Here is a 17,500-nt window from a genome sequence, read left to right as displayed (position 1 = left end):
AAGAGGAGGAGGGGGAGTTGGGTAAATTAGGGGGCGGGAGAGAGCAACCGCACAACAACGGAGAAAGTGGGGGGCCAGTTAATTAACCCCCTGACACATCTCCACTTGTATTCGCTGACTAAACTAAACACAGACAATGATTATAACTTATGATTATAACTTATGGTTATAACTGATTATAACGTATGATTATCACAAATCTCAGTGGTAGTAGTGGCCAGCTGCGGGAGGCGCGTCCGGACTCCGGTGTTCAGTGCGGTTCCATGTCGAAGTGGAGGTTCTACATGCATGTGTGGTTTAAGTGGTTTGCTTGGAACTTAGGAGAAAACAAGGAAGCTTAGTTTCCCAAATTGGAGAATCGCGTCCAGGGACTACGTTTTGAACACTCCACCCCTTTCAAACCTTACAAAAGTGAGTTTCCTGGCCAGAGACCCGAGTCCACTTGAACGACACATTTGAGTGACAGTGGCACACACACCTGTGTTGTAATGAAGTGTCTCAGGCCCAGAACTAGAGTCTGGTGGAGTTTAATGGCTTCTCCCAGGTGTGTGTGTGTGTGTGTGTGTGTGTGTGTGTGTGTGTGTGTGTGTGTGTGTGTGTGTGTGTGTGTGTGTGTGTGTGTGTGTGTGTGTGTGTGTGCTACAGGTGTAAGCAGCACCTCCAGTCCCCACACTGACGTTTTATATCGTGTAGGACCAGCCTGGCAGGCTCCTGTGCCCCTCATGTGGTTCTGTCTGCTCTTGTCCGATCCGAAGCAGACATCTGAATCTGTCACGCTAGATTGACCGAACACCGAACGCAGACAGAGACGTCGATGGAACTGATTAAGGCACCGCTTGTGAAAGCTCAAAAAGCCTGAGTGCTGGTTTAGAATGGAAACACATGGGTCAAAGAGCCAGAGCCCTTTCTTCAGGATTCCACATTCAGCATCTGGATGGGCTAATAAGTGCCACTCTGGAAACATCTGGCCTGGTTTAGGAGACGAGGAGTGAAGTGGAACCAACATGGCAGACCTGTGTTTTTCCCACCTCTACTGAAGATATGATAATCTAACATTTAAAATGTGTTTCTGGGGGGGCACTGTGGCGCAAGCAGTAGCCCTGACCATATTCAGGCTTGAAAGCCCACGGGGACACGGGTTCGAATCCGACCCGCTGTCATTTCCCGATCCCACTCCCCACCTCTTCTCTCCACCTCATTTCCTGTCCAAACCTTGACTGTCCTATCTGATTGAAGGCAAAAAGCCCAAACAACAAATCTTTGAAATGTGTTTCTGTTTGCCAAACTCTTCAAGGGCCAATGCATTTCTACTCTGTTTGTTTTGCCCAATGTTACTGTGCTGCAGGCAAAGGACTAGTCTGTCCTTTCTAATGGGTTACCCCATCCTGTCTCTACAGACTGTTGGGGTTCTAATGGGTTACCCCATCCTGTCTCTACAGACGGTTGGGGTTCTAATGGGTTACCCCATCCTGTCTCTACAGACTGTTGGGGTTCTAATGGGTTACCCCATCCTGTCTCTACAGACTGTTGGGGTTTTAAGGAGTTACCCCATCCTGTCTCTAAAGACGGTTAGGGTTCTTATGGGTTACCCCATCCTGTCTCTACAGACGGTTGGGGTTCTTATGGGTTACCCCATCCTGTCTCTACAGACGGTTGGGGTTCTAATGGGTTACCCCATCCTGTCTCTACAGACGGTTGGGGTTCTAATGGGTTACCCCATCCTGTCTCTACAGACGGTTGGGGTTCTAATGGGTTACCCCATCCTGTCTCTACAGACTGTTGGGGTTCTAATGGGTTACCCCATCCTGTCTCTACAGACTGTTGGGGTTTTAAGGAGTTACCCCATCCTGTCTCTAAAGACGGTTAGGGTTCTTATGGGTTACCCCATCCTGTCTCTACAGACGGTTGGGGTTCTAATGGGTTACCCCATCCTGTCTCTACAGACTGTTGGGGTTCTAATGGGTTACCCCATCTTGTCTCTACAGACTGTTGGGGTTCTAATGGGTTACCCCATCTTGTCTCTACAGATGGTTGGGGGTTCAGTGTCTTGCTTGATGACATTTCGGCACCTGGTGAGGACGAGTCGGGATCGAACTAGCAACCTTTCAATTGCTGTACGACTCCCTATACCTCCTGAACCCCTGTCGCCGCATAGTCTCACTTACTTATAGTTGTCATCCTCCACAAACTTCTGCAGCTCTTCGATGTAGTGCACCGACATCAGATACTTCTGCACGTGCAGGAGGGTCAGCAGGTGATCTGTTGGCACAGGGACACAATGACCTCACAGAGACCAGGGAAGAAGACAGACTGCAGGACGTCCAAACAGGAAGTGGGTCTCCATCACTTTACTTTACTAGTTATATCACTTTGCGACTTTACTTTACTATTTATATCACTTTGCGACTATACTTTACTATTTATATCACTTTGCGACTTTACTTTACTATTTATATCACTTTGCACTATCCTCACACACACAAGCACAGAACTTTATTTGCACTATACACACATGCACATGAACACTCTGCACTACTCTCCACTACTTCCAACACTGTCACAATTAATGCACACTGTCACATAGGGCCAGATCTATCCTGTACCTGTAAACACCCCACTCCCTGTGTACATGTTCTCCCTATGTGTATTGTTTTTATTGTGATCCATGTATGTATGTTTGTGAGTTAAGTGTATACGCTACTGGATGACCTTAATTTCCCTCGGGATCAATAAAGTATCCATCTATCTATCTATCTATCTCCATCATATCTCTCAAGACAACTGTGCGAGTGACGGCGTGATCCAACTGGGCTGCTCCGACAGCAATAGGCCAAAACACCTCACACAACTCTCTATTGAAAACAGATGTGTGCGGAGTTCAAAGTAAATCATACCAATATAAATGGTCTCCCACAAACTTAACCAGTTCTACATTTATAATATAAACCATTTGAATTACTTTGAAGTATAAATACTTTCATATATTGGGCGCATAAATACAACACTGCACAAGTCTTAAGGTTTTCAGGTGATTGATAACGAATATTGCTGCTCACTGGCTCCCTCTAGTGGTAATGGGGTTCTGCTTATCTCAGGTGAAATAGTGGAGAAGTTGAACGTGAGTTTTTACAACCACTGAGTATGGTATTGGTTATGCTAGTTGAAACATTACCAAATGCGACACATACCGTAGTTACAGGAGACACATACCAGGGTTACAGGAGACACATACCATAGTTACAGGAGACACAAACCATAGTAACAGGAGACACATACCATAGTTACAGGAGACACATACCATAGTAACAGGAGAAACATACCATAGTAACAGGAGACACATACCATAGTTACAGGGGACACATACCATAGTTACAGGAGACACAAACCATAGTTACAGGAGACACATACCATAGTTACAGGAGATACACACCATAGTTACAGGAGACACATACCATAGTAACAGGAGACACACACCATAGTAACAGGAGACACATACCATAGTTACAGGAGACCTGGAGGTCAGAGATGACTCGCAGCAGGTTGTTCATCTGATTGGATCGCTGCTCCGTCTCCAGAATGCTGTCGGACGCAGGGTAGGCCGAGTCAATGTAGGTCATGTCAAACAAGTAGATACCTGCAAGCAGAAGGAGGGAGAGAAGGAAAGCAGTGAGGGCTGAGCATACAGGGGTAGGGTTCAGGCAGACAGCTTTACCATGATCAAGTGTTCAGTGGAGCTAAAAAGCGTTTACTTGGTACAGGTAAGATAAAATAACCACGACAACATCCAAATATGGTTTGGAGCCATTCTGAATACAAGACTCTGCCCAGTACACACATTAAGTGTTTACCCCAAATGGACATACTGCCTATGATGAAAAACAGAAACAAAAATGATCAATTGTTTGGCATTCTTTTTACCTACATAAACACATTTTGAACATGGATATGACTCACATACACTAACATATACACACACACACACAGATATAAAGTACAGTCCACTGACTATAAAAATTCACATCAAAACAAGCCCTGAGGCATAAGGGTCCATAAAGGCTTTTGGCTGCAAATGTGCAGGAGAGGAAGAAGCAAAGACAGACTGTAAAGACAGACATCCACAGATGTGGCACTAAAAAATATGTTTCGCCTCAGGGCCCTTATGGTTTTATTATGTATGTAAGTAAAGAAAAACAATATTTACAACCCTCAATATTTACAACTTCACATGATTTCATCTGATCCCGTGTCAGACCAACAGCAGATTTGCCATATGTGCGGATTCTGGTAAAGCGAGGTAATTAAAGGCTTAGGGCAACATGAGACCTGGTATGCAGCAACAGTTGTTCATTTTGTTCAACGGGGTACAAGAGCACATGACCATCCCTCATTTCTATAGGTGGTTCAGTTCAGCCTCAATGCACACCCAACTGAGGTCCATGTGTGCAGGTAAATCACTGCAGATCACATGTGGGTCCATGTGTGCTGGTGTACTCAGAACTCAGAACACTTTTTGAACATGGATATGACTCACATACACTTACATGCACACACACACACACACACACACACACACACACACACACACACACACACACACAGATGATCAGTAGTGTGGTGTGAGCAGGTAAATCACTGCAGATCACATGGGGGCTGTTTAACGGGCCAAATATGTTCAAAATCAAACTGTGATGTCTGCGGCAGCGGGGTGCCTTTCTCCGGCTCTCCTGAGCAAAGCCTCTAAACGTTACGAGTGCTTCACCTGAGGAGACGAGGCTGTGAAATGCCAACCCATCACTAACCCTTAACCCATCACTAACCCTGAACCCATCACTAACCCTTAACCCATCACTAACCCTTAACCCATCACTAACCCTTAACCCATCACTAACCCTTAACCCATCACTAACCCTTAACCTTAACCCATCACTTACCCTTAACCCATCACTAACCCTTAACCCATCACTAACCCTTAACCCATCACTAACCCTTGACCCATCACTAACCCTTAACCCATCACTAACCCTTAACCCATCACTAACCCTTAACCCATCAATAACCCTGAACCCATCACTAACCCTGAACCCATCACTAACCCTTAACCCATCACTAACCCTTAACCCATCACTAACCCTTGACCCATCACTAACCCTTAACCCATCACTAACCCTTAACCCATCACTAACCCTTAACCCATCAATAACCCTGAACCCATCACTAACCCTGAACCCATCACTAACCCTTAACCCATCAATAACCCTGAACCCATCACTAACCCTTAACCCATCACTAACCCTTAACCCATCACTAACCCTTAACCCATCAATAACCCTGAACCCATCACTAACCCTGAACCCATCACTAACCCTTAACCCATCAATAACCCTGAACCCATCACTTACCCTTAACCTTAACCTATCACTTACCCTTAACCCATCACTACCCACTCCTGGCTGAAACGAGACCTACCCCGTGAAGCACACAGTTGCAGCAGTGGTAAACAGTCCCACGCTTCAAACAAACCCGCAGGCCAGGACCTTAGCAGCTCTCCTGGGAAACTAGTGCTTCATGAGCACTTTAACAGAGGAGCAGCGCGTCTACCTCCGCACGCAGGCACGCACACACACACACCACACACACACACACACACACACACACACACACACACACACACACACACACACACACACACACACACACACACACACACACACACACACACACACACACACACAGAGAGAGCTGATAGCTTTGTGGCACCTCAGAGCCTAATTGATTGGTGTGGGAGCACTCTCTCTCTCTCTCTCTTTCTCTCTCTTTCTCTCTCTCCCCCCTCAGTGTTTCCCACCCTGGTGGGTAATTGAAAGGCCGGTGTAAGGGGTGTCTGTGGCTCCATCAGGGGGGTGGGGGGGACGGGACCTGCTGCCTGAGGGGCTCTAGAGAAGAGGCCTCTCACAGGCTTCACTTACACTCTATTTCCTCTCCCCTGAAACTACGCTGACCAACAATCAGGGACTAGAGATTTACAATCTCCTGCTCTCTCTCTCTATCACACACTCTCACACTCTCTCTCGCTCTCTCACACACACACACACACACACACACACACACACACACACACACACACACACACACACACAGACACACACACAAACACACACACACACACACACACACACACACACACACACACACACACACACACACACACACACACAAACACACACACACACACAGCTCAGAACCAAGTACAGATGTGCCTCCCCAGCCCAGCAGTGAGCTGCTCCTCTCTGCCTTCAGATAAACACAAGACAAGACGGTTCAGTTGTTGTTTACTGAACTGTTTACCGTTGACAGAGAGCCAGAGTAGGCCTGCCTTGGCCCATGTGTGATAAGCTCTAGTAAATTCTAGCAGCCTCAATCTAGTAAAGTCAGGCTGCTAAGGTCGTGTGGAAAACACTGAGTCTAAGGGGTGTCCACACCACAGTGGGGAAAAACAGAAACATTTTGTTGCGCTGTGGTGTTTCTGGGACTTGAAAACGCAACATTTACGCCAACAGCCACCATGTGGAGAGGCGAATATGGAACCCTTTGAGAACGATGATGACATGGTACCAACTTTATCCATTCATCTTTCATTCCCTGTGAATCTTAAGTGTGATCTTTGCCCTCCAAAGCCCTCACCAGGTCCTCAGATGCAATGAAAAGTATAATATATATATTTTTTTTAAATATATTTTTGATTGTCAGACACGTCATGGTTATCAGCCAATTTGTTCTATTTCTACAAGGAGGACATAACCTATTGGAAACATCAACATTGGAAACGTCTTTTCTGTGTGTGTTTGTTTGTAATGAAGTAAGGCAAAAGGCTACCAACCTTAGGCACCGGATATGCAAGCAATGTGATTTTAGCGACAGCATTTTCACTTGTTTTTACAAATCTGTGTGAGTTCTCACAAAGGTGCGAAACATTTTGAAAAAACAAAGGAAAAAAAAAAACGCCATTTTCAAAACACTCTGTTGTCATGCGACCGGCTCCTAAATCATTGCCCAGCCGTCCTGTTCCATTCCACGGCAAAAACCAGATGCTTTCCCTGGCTGACGCCTGTAATCACAGCGTTGCAAACAGAATGGTGTAGTTCAGCTGAGTGCTCAACTGTAAGTGTTTTTCTGACAGCTGGTTTCCAGTCGCGGCCCACAGAGGTGACGTTGAGCCGTTAGGCTGGTTAGTGCCGTTGAGGAGTGATTGGCGGGTCTGGGGAAAGAGTTGTCAGGTGTTTGCGGAGTGATTGGCGGGTTCTGGGTGGGGTGTCAGGTGGTTGACTGACGTTGTCTCTGTAATTAAGTGCTCATTTACACCTCACAGGCCCTGCACTAAAGCCATAAAGACTGCAGAAGCTGACCCAGCAGGAGAAACACAGCAGAACCAAACAGGCTGCTGTTTGGGGAGCATTAACTTTCAGCGGTGTGTGTGTGTGTGTGTGTGTGTGTGAGAGAGTTTTAACTTTCAGCTGTGTGTGTGTGTGTGTGTGTGTGTGTGTCTGTGTGAGTATTAACTTTCAGCGGTCTCTTTTCTGAGCTGATGACCTGTGCAGGGAAGGAGGGATTAATTTCAGTAGTGTTTCCTCAGCCTATAGCACACACACACACACACACACACACACACACACACACACACACACACACACACACACACACACACACACACACACACACACACACTCAAGACTGAAAACAAATAAAGACAGAATAATGCAGCTGGTACCAAGCAAGCAACATGGGACCTCAGCAGTGAAGGTTGCATGTTTTTCTACTGTTCGCATATCATAAAAACCTGCAAATAACATACCCTGCATGCTTATCTTCTATACAATCTCCTATAAACCTTTCTCACAAACTTCAATTACCTCTCTCCATATAAAATACATACCAGTTACAACCTCATAAATCTCACTTCTCCCTATGCGGTGTATATCCCACTTTCTCCCTATGTGTGTGTGTGCGTGTGTATGCGGTGTACAAAACAAACTATTTGCTATTTGCTATGGCTGAGGGCCACCAATAAAACTGCATCTGAACTGGCAGCAATGCAATGCAAAGCCAACCAGGCATGCTTCTGCAGAGCCATACGGCCGTCATCTCTCTCTCTCTCTCTCTCTCCCTCTCTCTCTCTCTCTCTCTCTCTCCCCCTCTCTATTTCTCTCTCTCCCCCCCTCTCTATTTCTCTCTATCGCTCTCCCTCTTTCACCAGCGTACAGGTATGTTTAATCCTGCTAACACCACCCCATCCTCCATAGACTGAGACAGGTTTACTAAACCATCTCCTCAGAGAAACAACTAGCCTTGACCAATCAAAGGAGTCCAATGACCTGCCCAAGCTGAAGAAGTCTGGGCAATAAATGGACACTGCTGCTGGCCAGATATATGATCAGGCAGAGATATGATCAGACTGCTCTAGTCACAGTCAGCGATATGATCAGGCTGCTCTAGTCACAGTCAGCGATATGATCAGGCTGCTCTAGTCACAGTCATAGACCTGATCAGGCTGCTCTAGTCACAGTCAGAGACATGATCAGGCAGCTTTAAGTCACAGGGTCAGAGATATGATCAGGCTGCTTTAGTGAGTCAGAGACCTGATCAGGCTGCTTTAATCACAATCAGAGATATGATCAGGCTGCTTTAGTGAGTCAGAGACCTGATAAGGCTGCTTTAGTGAGTCAGAGACCTGATCAGGCTGCTTTAATCACAATCAGAGATATGATCAGGCTGCTTTAGTGAGTCAGAGACCTGATCAGGCTGCTTTAGGTCACAGTCAGAGACATGATCAGGCTGTTTAAGTCACAGTCAGAGTCCTGACCAGGCTGCTCTAGTCACAGGGTCAGACACATGATCAGGCTGCTTTAGGTCACAGTCAGAGACCTGATCAGGCTGCACTGGTTGTGGGTTCTGAGTGTGTTTGCTGCTGGGCAGAGACATGACCAGTCTGCGTGAGTCACAGGGGCTGAGAGAGGTCACCAGAGGAGATCTGACCTCTGTGACTGTTACCCCTAATGACCTTTAGTGACCTTGTGTAGGGTAAACCCACAGCGCTGAGCACTGAAGGGTTAAAGTCAGTCAAGCACCGATGAAGTCTACAGGCTTTTGCTATTTGCCTTCTCTGGACAGAAACACACACACAGCACATTTATTACACTAAACTCTCTCTAAACATGAATCCATCCATATGAGGATAATATCCCTTTCATATAAAATACATCAATGCCCGCAGAAACTGTTAAAAGCCTCTTAAAAACAGACTGATCGCGAACAGATGCTGAATTAGCAGCCGCACACAGGCCAGCGGGGAAAGCATACAATCCTACCAGCCCAGGCAGAAGTGCTGAGTCCCATTCTAGATATGTGAGGGACTGTGAAAGGGATATGGAGACAGATGGGCAATAAGTGTACCCATTCATTCATTATGGATTGTATAGTTATCGGGTGAGACTTACTACCCAACGGACAGTAAGAGAAAAGGCCAATCAATACATAAGGCACACATTGTGAGGGCTCGGTCCTCTGTGGAGCTACTTTTGAGAGGGAAAACCCTTAAAAACACAGGGAGCCCTAAGAGACACAGCAGAAAAACAACCGGCAGAGCTTGTCTTGGCACCACGAACAAAATAATTACAAATAATGACATATTTGCCCCAAAGTTGAGGTCTATTTTGAGACGCGGGGGTTTACGATGTTCTGGGATATACGGAATGAGAGCGGAGCTTCCTGGAAGCGAGTGGGCCAGTGGCGGCCGGCCAGACGCAGAGCGGTCCCAGACGTGCTGCTGAGGGGGTTAGAGCCACGCGGCTAACGCCTGGAAACAGGCTAAGGACAGAACCATGATCAACACCAAAACCGGACGGCTTGTTTACATTTGTCTGAGCGATGCGTCATACGGTAAAAAAAAGAAAACACAAAAAAAACAGGGTGTTCAAAAGCTCAGAACTCACAAAAACTTTTCTGTCACGGCTACACATGCTTAAAACAAAAAGAACAAGGAACACATGAACACTTACAGACACTGGGTCGCTACCGGGTGAGAATGAGTACTGAACAAGCCTGACTGGGTCTCTACTGTGTAAGAAAAAGTACTGAACCACCCTGACTAGAGAGTGAGTACTAAACAAGCCTGACTGGATCCCTTCTATGTGAAAGTGAGTACTGCACAAGCCTGACTGGATCCCTTCTGTGTGAATACTGAACAAGCCTGACTGGATTCCTACTGTGTGAATAAGTACTGAAAAAGCTTGACTGGATCCCTACTGTGTGAATACTGAAAAAGCTTGACTGGATCCCTACTGTGTGAATACTGAACAAGCCTGACTGGACCCCTACTGTGTGAGAAAAAGTACTGAACAAGCCTGACTGGAACAAGCCTGACTGGGTCCATACTGTGTGAATACTGAACAAGCCTGACTGCAAGAGAGCCACTCAGGCGGTGTCCTTCACTGCCCTTCACTCTCTTAAACCAGTGACCATCCAGTCCACAGGCATTTACACACTTCATGGTTTATGCAGACTTATCCTCATCCTGAAATATAATATGTCCATATATTTAGCCTGCCACCATTAGGGTTTTTTTATAGCAATACAGCCTGACCCATAGCCACGCCCCATTAACGATTCCAAGGGTTTCTGGCCAAAGTTGAAGCTAATTCAGGAACCTCCCCTTGTATGTCAAGTTAAGTCAGTCAATGCATGTATGAGTGTTCTATGTCGCTCATCTCATCTTGATTGCCAGAGAGCTTGGGAGAGATCTGGTGATATTTTTAACGCCTGTTAGATATCACTGAGTTGATGCACTCAAACTAGCTTCCTGCTATTCATGGGGATTTAATCAAGGTACTCATTCACTGTGATTAAATCAGGTTCAATCATCGACTCAGAAATAGTACCCACCTCTAGACACACCCATTCCCTCCCATATCCTGGATGATTGTATAAATATCTGTTACTCCTCTCAGTATGTTGAGAGAGACCTATCGTGTACCAAGCGATTGGATTGTCCTGTGACGCTGAAATAAACCTATTTCTACTCTTGGATACTCTCCCAAGTTTCCTGACTATCTGCAAACCTGACCTTGGATCCAAGACTGAGACAGACTTCTTTCATCTGGTGTTTCCACCCAGTTTCAAGAAGGAAAAAGAAGAAGATAGGATACGGAGTATAATCATCTTTCCTTTGCTGAAAAAAAGAACGGAAAAAGCTGTGTACGTCAGATCCATCTAACAGATATAAGGACTTGTAAAGATTGGGCCCATAAGTGAACCTGTTTTTTCCGAGACAGATCATTTATGAGTAAGTGGTACATTTTAATACTTAATTGTATGCACTCGATATAAGGACTTGTAAAGATTGGGCCCATAAGTGAACCTGTTTTTTCCGAGACAGATCATTTATGAGTAAGTGATACATTTTAATACTTAATTGTATGCACTTTGGTTTTTGCGGGACAGAAGTTACCGTATGGTGTGTATGTGTTATGGTGATAAACCGTTTTCGGAAAAAACATACAGTGCACGTCGAACGCAGAGTAGACTGCAGATAATTGCAATTGAGAGATTGCTTATTTTAACTCAGTGAAGAGAAGGCTTCAGCTGTTGTTTTTGTGATCCATATTTTGGCAAAAGCCAAAATGATCAGAAAGAACGAAAAAGTTAAGCAGAAAACCACCAATAAAAAGGGTGGGCGAGCAGCTCCTGAAATTGATGAAGAAACCATAATTTCATCTGTAAGAGGTTTCATCAATGACCATTTGAAGGTAGATGTGCTACAAAAGAAGCTGGAAAACAAATATGACATTGTGCCTGACAGTGACAATTTATGGCCGATTGACGATGCAAAACGCGCATGGGGAAAGATGCAGCGACTGTCGGGTACAAACAAATTGCCATACGCTTTGCTAATTCTGAGTCAAGTCACACGTAGGCAAAAAGCTGTCCAGAAGGCTGAGAGAGAGGCGGAGTTTTCAAAGTTGAAGGCCGAAAAATCTGAAACCGACAGACTATTGATTGTGGAAAAGAATAAAACCAGAGCCCTAGCGGAAGATGTGAGATCGCGGAAGGCGGAGAAGCTTTTAATGATTCAGGCTGGGATTAATGTTTCTGATCAACTGACGCTACCTTGCGAGACCTTGTACCCCTTTCAGGAAATGAGGGAAGCAGCTCAGTCTGAAACACGAAGACTGTTGCAATCAGCAATGGCTCCCCACACAGACAGCGACGTGTGTGAGGACAGTGATGACGCAATGGACTCGGATAATCCAATCAAGCTGAGACCTTTAACGACCAGGCATGCCAGTGGAAATGTGACGTATGGATATAAACCGGCAAAACCCCAGGATATTGATCAATGGACTAAAGACTTGCAACATCCTCGCAAGTCGGGCATGGAGGCATGGTCCAAAATCAACCGTCTGCGAAACATCTACCAACTCCATCCTTTAGACGGCGTGGCAATGATGTGTACCGTACTCAATGCCTCTGAATCAATCAAAATAAGGCGGGCTGTTGAAAGAGGTCTAGGAGACAGTCAACAGAAGATAGACGAGGGCTGGCAGGCATTACGTGATTACATCCAAAGTTCCACAAACGCCACCACTGATTGGGCCAAGATAGCCGCCTGCAAACAAAGGACTAATGAGGCTGTTGATGACTTTTCACAAAGATTCATTGAAACCTTTTTAAGACACTCAGGCATGAGTGGTTTGACAGAGGAGAACATTGGAACAAGTGACAATGGTGCTCTTAAGGCTAACCTGCTGCATAGCCTGAATCCAGAAGTGAAGCAGGCTGTCAAGCTGACTACTCCGACTTGGGAGGACACCACGTTTACCTTAGAAATGCTAATCAATGTGGCGAGAAGGGTGGAACGTGGTGTTGAACAAAAGCTCAGATGTGTCAACACCTGTGGTCCAGATGATGAACAGGAGTGCATGCTGAGACCTCTAAATTCACAAGGTCCTGGAAAAGTATCTGAACATCAACATTACAGATCACAGTATCCGCCAAGAAACAGATCCCATGAAACATGTTATAAGTGTGGGAAACATGGCCATTGGGCTAAACAATGCAACAATCAGAAACGAGGCAGATATACTCCTCGCCATAACCATCACAAAGAGGGTGATGAGGAGAGCAATGATGATGAAGACATATTCAGAAGGTTTGCGAAGTTGACGGATCATCAGAGACTGACCCTCATGTCCGCGATTCCGGGAAACTAAGTCTGCCCTCCTTACGGTCTCTTACGGTGGCTGAAAGCCAGCAGCTTGACAAAGGTGATGTGTGTGTGCCTAATGATAAAGATGGTCTAGGTTCGGTGCAAGAAAAGGCACAGGAATCTGAGGAGCCATTGATTCCAGACGTGGGAACACATATAGAACCGGAGTCAGTGCAAGCTGCAGGCGAAGCTGAGGAAGTCACAAAGAGAACTGTAGGTTTGGAGGGCCAAGCCTTTAATCCTAACAACCCGATAATTGTTGAGAGTCAAGACTGTCCAGGAAACACTGGAGAAGTGCAGATACCGGCAGTGATGACACAACAACTACAGCCGTGTGACAGGAAGAATTTGAAGTGTGAAAAAACACACACTGCACTGTCACCTTCCAACACTGCAGTCATGGTGAAGGGGGAAACCAAATTGGACAATTTCACCAACCGCATAGAGCGCATGCCTCCAGAACAACCACCTCTGGCGTGGCGCAAAGAAAAAACGTATGATTATGGATAATTTAAGTCATGTTTTTTTTTGTTAATCATGTCATTACTTTTAGCAATGATATGATGATTGGATGGGAATTTTAGATGCTGACTTAATTATGAACTTGACTACGAGATTTTGATTTTATTTTTATTTCTTTGACGACATCAGCAATCAACATGAGGACAACGTCGCCAAGGCTTATCAAGTGGATGGCAACCATAATCCTGATGGTGATGACACTCATCCCAAACGCTACCTCCTTATACGACAGCCACCAAGATGCACATAGGGACAACACGTTCCTCGCCACTGCACACGCATATGCACATGCCCAAGGAAAACATTCATGTTGGGTGTGCGGATTGCTCCCCACTTCGTCAGACACATACCCATATCTAGCAGTTCCACTCACTCTTGTGGATTATGTTACTGCATACAAAAAGACAACCAGTCCATATTACAGGGAAGATGTCATCCTCAGCCCGCGAACAACCCCACATGGACTACCTGAATGGGTGAAAATCAGTTATGCGCCCAAAGGTCTGTTGTGTTGGGTGAATAATGGAACTGGGATGTCTGTGGGACACAGCAGATGTGAATATGACATTGCAGTCGGTCAGCGGAGCGTCGATATCACATGGCACGACCACACCGAGAACATATCTTTGCCAGATAGCCACCAAGAATCGGACGCAAAGGTGGCTATGAATGGAACTATGTTCGTTTGTGGGAAACACGCCTACTCACATTTGCCCCAAGGCTGGAAGGGAGCCTGCTACGAAGCATACGTTGTACCGGCTATGAGAATAGGCGGTGACGTCCGCATTGATCGCAAAGCAAAACGTGATCTATTTAATAACCATGAAGTTATTGCTACCCCAGCCCAACGCTTCTTTGCAGCCATCATTCCAAACTATGGCATTACCGTGGCGCTGGATGAGATCAGAGAAGTAGCCTCAATTATGGACAAAATTGCAAATGATACCGCAGGAGCCTTGTCCGCAGTCAACGGAGAACTGCATGCCGTTCGGAAGGTAGCCCTGCAGAACAGAATGGCTTTGGATATTGTACTGGCGGATAAGGGCGGTACCTGCGCAATTCTGAATCAAGAATGTTGTACTTACATACCAGATTCCTCCAAGAACATTTCTGCATACATACAGGACATTTACACCAATGTACAACGCCTGAAAAGACCCCCCGGTTGGAATGGATGGATAGATTCATGGGGAGGTTACTCTGGAATTTTCCAGATTATTATGTCAGCTTTTATTCCCATTTTGAGCCTTTATGCAATTGTCAGGTTTTCAATGTGCATTGTTGTTAGGATGACTACAAGGTCGCCACTATTAGCTCCAATTAAGATTAGCCCCCACACTACCATAATAGTTGATACAGAATCAATAACATTTGAATAAGGACAACTTCCTGTGGATCACACAAACCACTGAGGAAAGGAATAACCACACCATGGAAATATTTTAACCACTACACTACACTATGAAGACATGTGTGTTTGTTCATACTAGAACAATGTTTGATTATGTTTATCAATGATACCACTACACTATAAGAACATGTGTTCTGTTCTAAAACTTTTTACCACTACACTATGGGAACACATGTTTGTTGACATTTTGTAACAATGTTGGATTGTTTTGATCACTATGTCTGATAATGTTCATTATGGTTTTTGTTTATTGTGATCATGATGTAAGATTGATCGATGATCATAGGGGGGAATTGTTAGATATCACTGAGTTGATGCACTCAAACTAGCTTCCTGCTATTCATGGGGATTTAATCAAGGTACTCATTCACTGTGATTAAATCAGGTTCAATCATCGACTCAGAAATAGTACCCACCTCTAGACACACCCATTCCCTCCCATATCCTGGATGATTGTATAAATATCTGTTACTCCTCTCAGTATGTTGAGAGAGACCTATCGTGTACCAAGCGATTGGATTGTCCTGTGACGCTGAAATAAACCTATTTCTACTCTTGGATACTCTCCCAAGTTTCCTGACTATCTGCAAACCTGACCTTGGATCCAAGACTGAGACAGACTTCTTTCAGCCGTAATTCCTGTGCTCAATCCAAATGAGCGTAACTGAAATGTGTGCCGCAGCAGTTTGGCTCTCTTAAATAGCCTTCATCTGGCCGCTAAGCTAGACACTCAAACACTGTAATGTGTGGGCCAGATTGGTTGTTGAGTATCGGTTAACACACGGGGCACAACTGACCTGCACATGGAAGTGATCATGAATACATGAATGAGTGTTCCTCGCGACGAGGAGACTGCGGCCCTGAGGGAAGGGCTTTTGCACATGAGGCCTGCACTACTAGACACACACATGAGGCCTGCACTACTAAAACACACATGAGGCCTGCACTACTAGACACACACATGAGGCCTGCACTACTAAAACACACATGAGGCCTGCACTACTAAAACACACATGAGGCCTGCACTACTAAAACACACATGAGGCCTGCACTACTAGACACACACATGAGGCCTGCACTACTAGACACACACATGAGGCCTGCACTACTAGACACACACATGAGGCCTGCACTACTAGACACACACATGAGGCCTGCACTACTAAAACACACATGAGGCCTGCACTACTAGACACACACATGAGGCCTGCACTACTAGACACACACATGAGGCCTGCACTACTAGACACACACATGAGGCCTGCACTACTAGACACACACATGAGGCCTGCACTACTAGACACACACATGAGGCCTGCACTACTAGACACACACATGAGGCCTGCACTACTAAAACACACATGAGGCCTGCACTACTAGACACACACATGAGGCCTGCACTACTAGACACACACATGAGGCCTGCACTACTAGACACACACATGAGGCCTGCACTACTAAAACACACATGAGGCCTGCACTACTAGACACACACATGAGGCCTGCACTACTAGACACACACATGAGGCCTGCACTACTAGACACACACATGAGGCCTGCACTACTAGACACACACATGAGGCCTGCACTACTAGACACACACATGAGCCTCCCGCCACTGGGGCTTGGCTCGTCGGGTTTAAAGAGCTGAGCTCATGTTCCAGCTACAGAATGACACATGTTTACAAACCTCTAGTGAAATAAGAACCTGCAATCAAAGTTGTTTTTTGGGAGTCAGATCCAACTCGGCAAGTGAACACTGCTCATCGCCAACGGCAACAGAGAGCCCCTGACTAAACACCAGACTCAGACAAAATCAGAGCCGGTGTCGGCGGCTACATTCTTTGCCGTGTGCATCAGAGGTCTCCGGCGGGGGCAGGCATGTGGAGTATTTGAGGCGTGTGGGGAAACCGAATTGCTGAACGCTGTAGAGATGTGAGCCGATCGTCCTTCAGAGGTCAGGGTGCATTGGTGACAGGTGCCAGGGTTGCACCTCTATAAAAACTAGAGTGGTTGGGATGGGAGCGACAGTAATAGCTGTTCCCTCTCCGCTAAGGTTATCGGATTTGTAATGAGGACGTTATTTCAGGATGTTATTTCTGTGTCCACATGCTATGTCCAAATACACATACACACACACACACACACACACACACACACACACACACACACACACACACAACCTGTGTCTGTGTCATCTCATTCTCATTAAATCATCCTCCAATGAGCCAGTCACACGAAAACAAACAAACAAAAAGAATGCAACAATGAGCTGAAAATATTTCAACTCTAAATTCACCAAGTCATTG

General features: G+C 45.7%; 1 protein-coding gene across 2 annotated transcripts in view; it reads right to left on the bottom strand.

The window, feature by feature from the left end:
• The window catches only part of ralgps1 (Ral GEF with PH domain and SH3 binding motif 1), a gene marked incomplete at its 5' end in the record, with an annotated part of 131,322 nt that overhangs the window by 17,369 nt on the left and 96,453 nt on the right, over positions 1–17,500 (bottom strand). For both annotated transcript variants that reach the window (XM_080852026.1, XM_080852027.1), the window contains 2 exons: positions 2,166–2,259; positions 3,497–3,634. In XM_080852026.1, the coding sequence (XP_080708152.1) occupies positions 2,166–2,259; positions 3,497–3,634 (232 nt within the window). The remainder of the gene's footprint in view (positions 1–2,165; positions 2,260–3,496; positions 3,635–17,500) is intronic.

Source organism: Sprattus sprattus (genome assembly GCF_963457725.1).
Source record: "Sprattus sprattus genome assembly, chromosome: 15".
NCBI classification, from domain to species: Eukaryota; Metazoa; Chordata; class Actinopteri; order Clupeiformes; family Clupeidae; genus Sprattus; species Sprattus sprattus.
This window is presented reverse-complemented; position numbering and strand designations above follow the sequence as displayed.